Consider the following 13,068-nt stretch of genomic DNA (forward strand, 5'->3'; position numbering starts at 1 on the left):
TCAAGGAGAAGATCAGTTTCAGAGATCTTCAGAGAACATCCTTGAGTTGCTGCTGGCTAATTTTAATGGTGACCATGCTTATGTTATTGTGGGTATAGGATTTCTTATTATCATCTGAACCATAGTGTATGATTACTTTTAGAGTTTGTTGTTGTGCGAGTATTTTTTTTAATGGAAAGTTTGTATTTGAACTGTACCTCTCACTGCAATTCGTGTTAAGACCTGCATAAGGTGATGAACAAATGAAATTTATTGTATTACCACAGTTAAAAGAATTTAGCAAGAAGATGTTCCCGCCATGCATTAGGTAAACAACAACAAAAAACTCTTGAGGGGAAGGTTTGCATATGCAAACTTGTAATATATCTCTTGGATTGCCTCAAAGCTGGGCTCTGCACAAGTGCAGAGCCCCATACATTGAGTCAATAAAGATAGACCTCTTTCTGATGTTTGGGACTGCGTGTACTTTGGGTAATTGTTGCCAAATTTGATATTACCCAAACTCCTATAGAAAAGTGAGCAGAGGGCATGTCCTGATCATCACAGTAATGACTTCTTTATAATTCATATCACTTTACAACTCCCTTCTGCCTTCTGCCCCCAAATATTCAAGGGACCATAGACACTTACTTGTCAATGCAAATCTTCTCTACCTGGGGGACCAAGACCTGTAAAAGCCGCATGATTGTCTGTAGGGGAAGCTTCGACTTCCAAGATACTACCTAAAGAAAAGGAGTAGAAGATAAAATCAGTGATTTTGAAGAGCATACAGATGAACATATTCATGTAGAATACATCAAACTAGGTTGTCCTTAACAGGAACAGTAGGAACATTAGAGTATGAACCTACAAAAGGAACTTCCAAGTCCCCCTCTCTAAGCCACAAGAACATAGGCAGGGGTTCTGTGAATGCTAATATTAATTATTTTCTAGAAGAGAATTAAGTCTTCAAACATAACCACACAAGCTCTGAACACTGTAGGTTTCTGAAAGAAGAGTACAGTGGTACCTTGGTTCCCAAACAGCTTAGTTGACAAACAAATTGACTCCTGAACGCTGCAAACCCAGAAGTAAGTGTTGCGGTTTGCGAACGTTTTTCGGAAGCTAAACTTCTGTTTCTGTTGTTGGTATTGTTTCCGGGGCTAATCAGAAGCTGTGCCTTGGTTTTCAAATGTTTTGGAAGTCGAATGGACTTCCAGAACGGACTGAGTTCGAGAACCAAGGTACCACTGTACTCTGTCCCTACAGAGACAGAGAAAGCCACAGGCCACCCCAGGGATAAATCCTCTTGTCATTTAGAATGAACACACAGCAACCCACCCTTCCACAGACAGAAAGAATCACATAGACTTAAAAGCTAAGAAAGACTGCTTTAACTATTAATAATTTTGATATTAAAAGCTTTTTATCGCATGTAGTGCTCAAAGTTCATTATAATTCCTGCTTCATTAAGCAATGAAGGGAGCAATGGAGCAGGATCAGAAACTATAGTGATCCCTAATGAGGGATGAAAAGTGTGGCACCTGCTTGCTGTTCTTTGCAGTGCCTCTCTGCTCAGGTCCAGGTGGCAGGAGAATGCTGCTTCATCACTTTGGAACAAGCACACATTCCCCCCCCCTCCCCGATTGCATCATGCTTGCTGTAAAAAGGGCTCAGGGTGGGCATCTGCTCTAATGCACATAGCATTTTACTTAATCACCGCCTGTTTATTTTAACTGACTAGGAGCAGCCCCGGTTCAGCTCCTGCTGAATCAATAGAGAGTGCGAGGAAAAGGAATCACGGAGCACAGGCTCCTCTCACCCATTCAGGAGTTGGATTCCACTGCCCAACTGAGGATGCACTGGACTGACGCCGTCGATCTCGCCGGGGCTGCAATGATTCCTAAGAAAAAGGGACACAACCGTATCGCTCACCAACTTATCTGCACCACACTGCTGCCTGACTAATGCAAATATTACTTAGATGCCGGTCAAGTGGGAGGATAAAGCATAAAAAGTAAGTGCAGTACAGTGGTACCTCGGGTTACATACGCTTCAGGTTACAGACTCCACTAACCCAGAAGTAGTACCTGGGATTAAGAACTTTGCTTCAGGATGAGAACAGAAATCGTGCAGCAGCAGCGCAGTGGCAGCAGGAGGCCCCATTAGCTAAAGTGGTGCTTCAGGTTAAGAACAGTTTCAGGTTAAGAACGGACCTCCAGAACGAATTAAGTTCTTACCCCGAGGTACCACTGTACATGAGAAAGACTGGGGGGTGGGGAGCAAATGCAAATTTCCCCAACATATTCCTTTTCATTTTTTTACTGCAGTTTTTCACGTTTGATGTTAACCATTCCAGATGGGCATAGCAATCTATGCCCCTGATTTGCTGTGCTGAAAAGGGTTTGGAAGAGGTAGAGAGGGCCCTCCACCCAGGCCTGCAAACATCTGCTGGCCTCCGCCAGAGGATGAGCTCAACCAGCAAGACATGCCCCAGTGTGCTCCCCCAAACTGAGTGCAGAATCTATTGCTGGTGGTATTGTTACAAGCGGAAGCCAGCAGAAATTCTAGAAACAGGGCATGGGGCACGTGGGTAGGGGGAGAGGGAGGCTAATTACTCCCATCATAGCCTCCAAATTACCTCGTGTGGGTCGGAGAGATGTTATTGTCAGCCATCTTCCGATGCGCCCCCTAGTGCCCCCCCCCACTGCCCACACCATCTAAGGCAGAAAGTGGGGGTGCTGTGCCAGCTCACAGATTGGCGCTGAGAAGAGGCCTGGATTGGGCCCGTTTCTATAACAGTAGCAGGGCTGGCTCAGGATCTGCAGTAGCAAGAAGATGATCAGAACCCCCCTTCGGATCTTGAAATATGGGTCCCCCCAACAAAATTTAAAATTCGGCTTTGTAATTCGGAATTTATGTGATGTGATTTAATTTGATTTGATTGGCCGGTTAATAAAAATTATTTTTTAAAAAAATAGATGGTGTGGGCAGTGGGATTGTGGATGCATTCAGCCCCTACCTCTCTTGACCAGGGGCTTGTATTCTTCACCTCTAAGGTCAAGAAATCTAGCAGCTGTGTCTTAACATACATCATGGATATTCACTGACTATAGGTAAAGGTAAAGGGACGCCTGACCATTAGGTCCAGTCGTGACCGACTCTGGGGTTGCAGTGCTCATCAAGCCTTATTGGCCGAGGGAGCCGGCATACAGCTTCCGGATCATGTGGCCAGCATGACTAAGCTGCTTCTGGCGAACCAGAGCAGCGCACGGAAACGCCGTTTACCTTCCCGCCGGAGCAGTACCTATTTATCTACCTGCACTTTGGCATGCTTTCAAACTGCTAGGCTGGCAGGAGCAGGGACCGAGCAACGGGAGCTCACCCCGTCACGGGGATTCGAACTGCCGACCTTTTGATTGGCAAGTCCTAGGCTCTGTGGTTTAACCCACAGTGCCACCTGCATCCCATTCACTGACTATACTGAACCAAATGGGAGACCATCAGCTCATATCATTTCCTGTGTGGTCGTAGGGCCTTTGTGCTGGACCACTCTACACTCTACACTTAAGCCCCAATAAAAGCACCTCTGCAGGACAAAGCTGTAGTGTAGCATCCACTTCCAGGTACGTCTAAGTGGGCAGTTGCAAAAACTCCTCACTGATACCATTCATCTCTGGAAACACTATGCTGAGCTCTAAACCAACAGAAGTGTAATGCTGCTTATCTGGAAGCAAACAAGGTACAAGATGATCTGGGTCTCTATCTTTTTTGCCTCCAGGATTTATTTATTGTCGCCATAAAGTGATAACACAATCCAGCATTATTTACAGGCACATTAACTTTATGGTATGTGGACTCCTGGACACCCCCAATAAAGTTTCCACAAATCAATCCATGAAAATACCTGTTTGGGGCCCCTGTTCATGCCCTCCCCCATCCCCAGAGCATGAGAACCGTAACCCTGTCATCAGCAAATGTCCACAAAACTGACATTTTAAGAGATTATTGCAGCATAATTCTATTCAATCGACACAGCAATGTGTCAAACGGAGATACTTGCTAGATTTGTCATGCTGATAAAAGAATTACTCAGGTTTAAAGTATGGATCTGAAATGCCACCAACTTCTCTGTAGATGAGAAAAAGGCAGACTCCTAACTGCAATATGTAAGAAACCCATTTTGGATCTCCTCATTTTCTACACACACACACACACACACACACACACACACACACACGGACTTTACCAAATGTGCTTTAGTGGATTTAATGCCAAGGGCAACAGTGTCCTTGAACTGCATCAAGGATAGCACTACATCAGTGGATCCCAAACTCTCCATCCCACCCCCCAGACCACTTGAAAATAGCTGAGAGACTCAATGGACCACTTAATGATTTTTCTGCCTGCTGTAGAAATTGTAATGTGTTATGCTGGATCTGTATGGTTTCCTTAATGGTGTTTTCATTGTTTCTTTTATTTCTTATAAGCGGTATTAAAATTTTAATTCTATGGAATTCAAATTATAATGCAATCATAGAATGGTAGAGTTGGAAGCTACCCCCAAGGGTCATCTATTAAAATCCTCTGCAATGCAGGCATCTCAACTAGATCATCCATGTCCAATGGCCATCCAACCTCTGCTTTAAAAACTCCACAAATGAGTGTCCACCGCTTTTTCTTGTACAATAAAATACAATATTAGAAATAATAGGTGCAACAACAATACCATTAAATATCATTAAGAATGTTTAAGAAGATGGATGTGTAGTCTCTCCTCTTCAACCACAAATCTGTAGACACACCATCTGAATGAAGCTAATGGTTGTAGGACCATACAGTGGTACCTCAGTTTACAAACGCTTCGGTTTACAGATGCTTCAGGTTACAGACTCCGTTAACCCAGAAATAGTACCTCGGGTTAAGAACTTTGCTTCAGGATGAGAACAGAAATCGTGCTTCAGTGGCGCGGCGGCAGCAGGAGACCCCATTGGCTAAAGTGGTGCTTCAGGTTAAGAACAGTTTCAGGTTAAGAATGGACCTCCAGAACGAATTAAGTTGTTAACCCGAGGTACCAGTGTAGTTTGAGAACTCCTACCCTAGATACTGTTATTCAGTACCTATATTACAAGTACTAGCTATGCAAGTTTAGACAATAATAATCAGAATGTGTCCAAGCACAAGAGCAACATGTAGCCGTACCCCACTCCAAGATTCTGTATCACTGATAACGCCAGGAGGGCTGCCTTGTGCTGCAGACTGCGCAGACTCTGGCTCCAGGGAGCGCATCGTCCCATCTTCAGACACCTGGGCTTTCTCGGTGAGCTTGTCAATACCTGAATTTGGAAGACAGCATTAAGAGGAAACCAAGCAAGGCTCGGAGGATGTCAACAATATAACTTAGACCAAATGATGCAACTCCCAGTATTTGCCTCTCTGTTAAGCACATTCTTCTTGCTTATGTTTAAACCGACATATCAAGACGTGTAAATTTGAGATTTGTTTTAACACACAATCATATTTTATAATGTATATTTTTTTAACTGCGGGTTTTGTTTTGAAAATTTTAAGGCTAACTTCTGGTTTTATCGGCAATTTTAATGTTATATAAATCTTGTTAGATAATTTCCCACCACTTTTTCAAGAGCAGAAAGCACCTCATTCTAGAAAAAGGAGAACTATCATGGGGGAGGTAGGCAAGTTCCCCGGTAATTGAATTAAGCTTAGGGACTAGGAAACCAAGACATGAACATTTGGTCGTTTGTGGGTAGCTACAAAACAGCCTGGTTCAAATGAGGGTTCTATGGCAATATCCTGGCTGACAAAGCCATTTCATAACATGGAGCTTAAGTTCTTTCCCTAAATAATCTTCATCATCAGGAAAGATATCAAAGATTGATCCAATTCATCACCTTGAATTGAACTTGCACTTTATTTAAGCAACTATACAACAATAAAGGTTAGACTGACCTGGAGTTGCTACCAAGCTGGCCTTTAGCGTCCCGGGCTCAGCAGGTGCAGCGGGTCGAGATCCTTCCATGGACATTCCGTCCTGAGAGTTGGTGCGAGATATAGGTTCGGGAGCTTTCTTTTTGCGCTGCAAAGCTCTTTGGATGGACTGCAAGTCAGTAGGCAGATTGGCCAGCTGATGGAACACATTTCGCTTGCGGATGATGGCATAGACCAAGTTGGAATTGCCTAGGAAATCACAGCAGCAAAAGGGAGAAAAAACATGATTAAGTAATTTTATTTGCAGGGAGTGAGGAGTGAAAAAGACCTACAAATAAGCCTGGGAGGCTGTACGCTACTTACAGTCCTGTATCAAGAAAACCTTTCCTTACCTTCTCCTATCTTACCGCTAGGGGAAAAAATTAGTCAACAAAGCAAAAGCACAGTTCTTGAGTTGTTTACAGAGTACCCGATTGGCAATGCTAAGAAATTACTTAAGATCAATAACAGAGCAGAAGGAAGTGGGAGCCTAGTGAGCAGAATGCAGGATCTGGACTTGAATTTGCTTTCTTGCTTGGCTACCAACTTACTGAGACTTTGGCCTAGTCACTGCTCATAGCCTTAGTGACCAGTGCATAAAATGGAAGCTATAGTGACATGGATCAAAAGCAGTGTTAGAAACTGGGATAGAAAAGATGGAAGCCAAATGACTTCTGGGACCTGGGTTGTGGGTCCAAAACAGAATGTCTAGTTGCCATTGGGGGGGAGCGACAACACTTTTTATTATGACTATACTTAGAGTAATACATTATCTTCATTCTTGGCATGTCATCAGAAAGGGGTATTGGGCTGGCTTATTGTTTAGCAGCTACTCACCATCAAACTGATATTGAATGATATTATTGAAAACTTCCAGCAAAAAGAAGACAAGGTGGTGGTTCTGGACTGAGGAGAAGAGGAACCAGGTGGTTGAAAAAGCTTCCAACAAGTGCAGCAGTTTGTTAGCAGCTACCATGGAAAGAGACTTCAAGTACGGAGATACTGGAAGAAGGGGAAAAGAAAATTAGGGTGACAGTAATTCCCTTTATGATTGCTTATCTTCAGCATACATGGCACTTTAACACACACACACACAGAGAGAGAGAGAGAGAGAGAGAGAGAGAGAGAAAGAGAGAGAAGGAAGGAAGGAAGGAAGGAAGGAAGGAAGGAAAGAAAGAAAGAAAGAAAGAAAGAAAGAAAGAAAGAATCTAAATTTTAACAGTGGGGAAGGTACATGGGGCAGGTAAAGACAGCAAAGGATGGATGTGAACAAATGCTATTATACATCCTAAATTACTGCAGGGGATGAGGATTAAACCAAAGGCTTCATAGTAGGGGTGAATTTTGGGAAGGCACCTATTTACTAGTTCACTCAGTCTTTTGTGAACTAGTAATGTAAAACCTTAAATAAAAATAAAGAAGTTTACATCTAATTCTAGGAAAAGGTGAAGCAGGAAACTTTGTTGAAGTTTGCCTCAAATCTTGAAAACTAGTTTATGAGGAGATTTCACCCCTCCCATATCCAAGAATCTCCTGATGAGTCTGGTGATTTTCCAGAGAGGAGGGGCGGTGTTCTGCTCTCTACTTATTCTGCTCCAGCACCACATCAAAGAGTCAGTCAGTCAGTCAGTAAGTCAGTGTGTCGGAGAGAAAGACTGAGTGTTAGAGATCGTGTGTATAGATAAGGTTGCTGCTAAGAGCAGCTGCAGGCACTCAGTGCGATTCAGCATTCATTTATGCTTAGACCTCATTTAGCTCTGTATATAGTTGTATAATAGTTGTAGATAGAATAAAGAAGATATTCTACAGAGCTGCTCTCCGAGTCGTTTATACTCTGCTATACTCTGCTATACTCTGCTGTGCGACGACTGTCTTCTTGTGGAAGTGAATCCGGTGCTCACAACTCTAAGCTGTGAGTCCACAGCACTTTGACCTGTTCCTGTGCAGAAGGTGGTCTCTCGAAGTGCTACCCAGCTCGCCTAGCCCAGTCGGGGCTGAAGTGCATGAGTCCAGTTGGTGGTACTGGCTCAAGGGCGATGCTGACAGTTTAGGGGTTTTATGTATGTTCCATAAAGGGAAAGGCAAACTGTAGTGCCTCGTTACACAGGGTTCCATAGCTGTTACCTTCAGAATTAGGAGATACATGCACCATATGGGGCCTTGTAAAATAAAGGAAATCTGATCAGACACTACTTTAGCCTTTAAGACACTCTTATTGCGTTTTTAAAATTTGTTAAAATGGTTAATATATTTGGAACAAAATCCTGTAACAGGATACAAGAGCTAGTAAAGAAAAATTAAGTCAATTATGAAAAGGCAGCTCCAAAAAATGCTACAGGTTTCCTTTAATATGAAATAAATCTTGATTCTAAGCCACTGCATATTGTTAGCGAAGGAAGCCAATGCCATCTACTGCAGTGGAGACGGTATTGCGCCATTTCCTCAGCTCCACATAAAATTCCTTCAATGCTTATTGTACAGATTGACACAAACTAGGATGTGTCTCGAACGAGAGTCAGGAAAATGCACAAAATAACTCAATGAACATTTCCCAACTGTTGCACTCACAATGGTCTGAGTTTAAGGAACTAGAATGAAGATTTCCAGAAATAACATCTGCATATATTGGGTGGCATCCAACTAAACAGTTCCACTAGCGCAAGCTCTTTTGGCTGCACAACATAACTTCCCCTCCCTCTTCTCTCGCCATGAAGCTGATTTAAGGGGACACAGAAGAGGTAAGGGAAGGTTAGCTCTACCACATGCCAAAACCCAACAATCTGTTTTGCAGGATACCAGCAGCTGTCTGTTCCTTCAGATGTCAAGAGAAACGCTGCTGGACTATTATACTACCAAAGTTTTCTTTTGTGGGGAGGTTGTTGATTTAAACATAAATCTCCATACCTAAGTGTTTCAATACAGTTCACTCTGGCAGCTTACCATTCACAATGATAGTAAGGAGGCAGTCAAAGAGGGGCTGCAGCCTCTGGTGCCCACTGGTGATGATCTTATGAAACACCTGGAACACAGAATGGCAATGAACAGGTACAGACAGAATTATCATGTTACTCCTGTGCTGGCTGTTGCCACCACTGAAGAGCAAATGTAGCATGTGAAATTCTGTAAGTCAACCATGAAGCAGTTCACAAAATTCCTGCCCATTCATCCTAAAATACAATATTTCTGATTAGCAAGACACGGGGCTCATATACACTTCCATTCATCCTGTGTTTTCTAGGGATGATTCTGAGTGGTGGTCTGTTTTCCCTGCTGCTTTCCCCCAGAAAACCAGGCTCTTTAGTGCTAAATTGGAATAGACGACAATCCATGGAAAACCCAATTGCTGTTTGTTCTAATTCAGCATTAAACTGTGGGTTTCCTTGGGAAAACGGAAGTGTGGATGAGCAACGGGCACGGCTGGTAACTGCGACACTCACAATGATCAGGAGATCCGCATGTGTCCCTGTAAATACAGGGATATCCATTGGTACTCGAACGGAGTACGGCTTGTTCAGCCGAACCCCAAAATTTCTCTCTCCACTCAGCAGCAGTAGGATGAAGACACCGATATGCATAAGCCCAACTCGTGCTGTAAAAAGAAGAAGAGTGTTGATGTTCAATCAACTAACGGAGATAGCGCAAATAATTTTGTAGAAGAATCTTCCGCACAGCAACTCTGCTACTGTTCAGCGCAATGGTCCTAAAGAAACGCATGATCAAAACAGACCCATTTCACTGTTAGGATATAGTTCCATTCCACCTTAAAAGGGTCAGGCATGACTGTTGTATATCATATGCCTGTTTATGTCCAGCACAGTCTGCTGGGAACTTCCGTTGTATGTTGCTTTTGCTATACTGCTGTTTTGCCAGAGACGAAGGGATGCAGACATGTTTTCCTTTGTTCCTGAACTATGTTGAATAAATGCTGTAAATATGCTGGCACATTTCTCTGTCCGCCTCATCTGCTGTGTGATGTTTTACAAACTCTGCTGACAGAGTGTGCCCAGGTCTCTAAACGTATCTGAGGCTCATGTCACTGTTTGATGCTGTTCCAAGGAACACCGGCTGCCGGCCGGTGGCTGGAGCCAGCTGGGGGCCTGCTTGATGCCTGCCTGATGCCCCTGTCTTCCCAGCAGTATCCCAACACCCAAGCAGTTTAACGGGGAAAGGGCCACAGCTCAGTGGTAGAGCATCTGCGGTGCATGCAGTTTTAATCCCCAGCATCTCCAGGTAGGGCAGGGAGAAACCCTTATCTGAAATCCTGGAAAGCTGCTCCCAGTCACTGCAGGCAGTGCTGAGCTAGATGGACTGCTGATGATTTTACTCAGTATAAGGCATGGGGCAATGTGTGACTGCTGATTTTGTGAATGTACTCCAATGTACATTGACCTGTGAATGTACTCCAAGAAGGGCACTGGAAAAAAAGGAGAGGGAGGCCCAAACCAGATATGACAGGGAAGCCACACATATCTACACATTTAAAGCAGGGAGTGGGTGGACACCCTGTTTGCACACAAAAAAACACCAAATGCCTGTGAAGAGCTAAACCCTATCCTGCCTTACCTCACAGTCCTCCACTGCCTGCAGTGGTTCTTTCCCAGCCCAGCTCCAATATGGCACTAAGCAGAGCTGAAGAGAAACATACTTGAAAACAATGTAGTGAGGTTGGATGAGAGATGGCTAAGCTCCATTCATCTGTGAATGCCTTGTCATGTTAAGGAAAACAAAAAGAAGCCCTGAACCCCCCCCCCCCCCCGTGCTTTACACATGAAAATAACAGACATGTCTGCCCATGTCTAAACTGGCGTGGCCCTAACGCAGCTCTCTTGCCTCTGCATCTGGAATCTGCATCTAGGCTGATGACCTAAGAGCCAAGGAAAATTAACGTGGGCATCATTTGATTAAATTATGTTTGGCTTCTGGATGCTGTGAACGGTAGACACCAAACCAGCTTCTCGCATATTCTAATGGTAACACACTGACCTGTGCTTTTCCAGCCATTCTTTTGAATCTTCCAAATTTGAGCTACCAGCTGAGCAGTACAGGAACACTAAGATTAGTGGGGAAGGCTGCTCATGATGGCCTATGGCTATATGACTGTAAACTGATAATTCTGGTTTCTCATGCTGCGTACACACTAGTGGGCAGACAGTGGGTATGGATGTCTTCCTGTAGCTTATATTTTCAAATTGGGTCAAAGCTGATGGGGTGGTGGGGGGCTGTATTGAAATACAGCATTTTTCAGCCTCACATACTCTCTAGGCACAACCACTTCAGCTGAATTGGACCCGACTACAGCTACACCCATGAAGTTATTTCCAGTATCTGTGACTGCACAAGCAATCACAATGAATGCAGAAGCAAGCCTTATCAACCTGAGTTTTGAGAAAAAGACAAGACCAAACTTACACTGATCTGCTCTGGCATCATTCAGGAAGAAGAGAATTGGCACCAGGATATCTAGGACATCGCTACTCTTCAGCACAAAGAAGAGAAATTTCTGAAAGGGAAAGATAAAGACTTGAACTCCTTCACACAGTTTATCTACTCTACAGGTCCAGCCACAGCCCAGTGGCCCAACAGAAAGAAGCTGATGCTTCCTATGAAGATGCGTCAGAGAGGAGGGACAGTATACGAACCAACAAGTTCAGAAGTGCTGGCTAGTTTGTCAGTGGTTTTGTGTTTTAGAACTCTGCTTTCTGCGGACTGCATTGCAGCACAAAAAGGTTAAGGAGAGAGTCCTACTAACTCAATGAGTCTCTCTTCTAAAAAGACATGGCAGGATTTGCACTGATAATCCCACATTTATTTTCATGTTAAATGTCTTGATTGAATAATGAAAAGCATGCTCTGCAAATAGTTTATTATGTGAGGAAATCAGCAAACAGCTGGCACTATAATTTCCTATTTCCCCCCTTATAGGCTGCTTTCTGTTGGAGGCTTCTCAAGTGTCAGGTGTGCTGATTCAGCATGCCTGGAACCTGAAGCTCACATAAGGATTGGGTTGATGCCTATGCTGATCTCTGCAAGTCCAACCACATGCAAGCAACTAGCAGTATCAGCAAGGGTTATAATGTCCCACACAGTCACCAATTAATGAAAGAACGATACTAATCAGTATATTTTCCCTTCAATGATTCCCCATTCCGGCATCTTTCAGTGCTAAACCAGCCAAGGGGGAAGGAGGTCAGGGGAAAGAGGAGAACTGCCAACTAGGTAACACACACATCCCTAGTCGCTATCACTAAGATTCCCTTATTGCCTTGCTTGCTTTCAGCAGGCACAGATCTCTCCCCCTCTTGATTCTTTGACAGACCCGACAGATGTGCACCTTGTTGAAATCACAGAGTTTCCAGAAGAGAACCAGGAGCTCCTGATGGAACTGAATCTTCTTGGTAGAGTTTGGCAGGTAGGTTTGGACCAGTGGGTTGGAGAGTAGACGGGCCACTCCTTTCAGAATGAATTGAAAATCCTGCCAAAAAAAGATAATGTAAATGGAATAAACAAGTCCTGTCAACAAAGATAATGTAAATGGGCTCAAGGCTAGCCCAGTAAGTAGTCAAAAGAAGAATATGGCACAATACCTCTTCTCTGTGTATCCTGGACAGGTAATTGACAAACAGATTGTCTGGTCCTGGAGGCTGCATTAAAAGGAAGTTGAGATAGCACTTCTCAGCATTTGCACTGGCAATTAAGGGCATACAAAAAGTTATTTACATTCTCTGGCAACTGACATTTTCACCAAATTGTCAGAAAATTCTAATATTTGACAAATTCACTCAGTTAGGGATCAGTAATACACAGAACAGGATTTGGTATAAAAGTGCTTCTATTCATAGAATTTAGCAGCAAGCCAAGTGATACACCTTCCATTTTGAGGATGCAACGTACAGCAGTGCTGCTGACCAAAGTCAATACTTAGCATCCAGACTAGCATCTTAACATCTAGACTAGACTAGGCTACTTACTTTGCTTATTATATAAGGAATGCTATTAACTCTAAAAATTGACTTGCACACAAAAATAGGAAGTGGTTCCCAATAGTACTATTGATAGCATGCAAGGTTTTAATTGTCACACAAAGATTTCTGCTTGGAGCAG

The 13,068-nt window shown here is 43.5% G+C and overlaps 1 protein-coding gene across 2 annotated transcripts in view; it reads right to left on the reverse strand.

Moving 5' to 3' along the window:
* The window catches only part of HID1 (HID1 domain containing), a 44,346-nt gene that overhangs the window by 4,627 nt on the left and 26,651 nt on the right, over positions 1 to 13,068 (reverse strand). For both annotated transcript variants that reach the window (XR_013836300.1, XM_079967393.1), the window contains exons 8-17: positions 12,552 to 12,608; positions 12,299 to 12,439; positions 11,377 to 11,467; positions 9,405 to 9,556; positions 8,908 to 8,986; positions 6,805 to 6,969; positions 5,950 to 6,177; positions 5,182 to 5,315; positions 1,802 to 1,882; positions 631 to 722 (exon numbers count right to left, since the gene is read on the reverse strand). Coding sequence is in view for 1 of the 2 variants with exons in the window: in XM_079967393.1 (XP_079823519.1) it covers positions 631 to 722; positions 1,802 to 1,882; positions 5,182 to 5,315; positions 5,950 to 6,177; positions 6,805 to 6,969; positions 8,908 to 8,986; positions 9,405 to 9,556; positions 11,377 to 11,467; positions 12,299 to 12,439; positions 12,552 to 12,608 (1,220 nt within the window). In the remaining variant the exon portion in view is untranslated. The remainder of the gene's footprint in view (positions 1 to 630; positions 723 to 1,801; positions 1,883 to 5,181; positions 5,316 to 5,949; positions 6,178 to 6,804; positions 6,970 to 8,907; positions 8,987 to 9,404; positions 9,557 to 11,376; positions 11,468 to 12,298; positions 12,440 to 12,551; positions 12,609 to 13,068) is intronic.

The sequence above is a fragment of the Podarcis cretensis genome (genome assembly GCF_951804945.1).
Source record: "Podarcis cretensis genome assembly, chromosome: 2".
Lineage (NCBI taxonomy): Eukaryota > Metazoa > Chordata > Lepidosauria > Squamata > Lacertidae > Podarcis > Podarcis cretensis.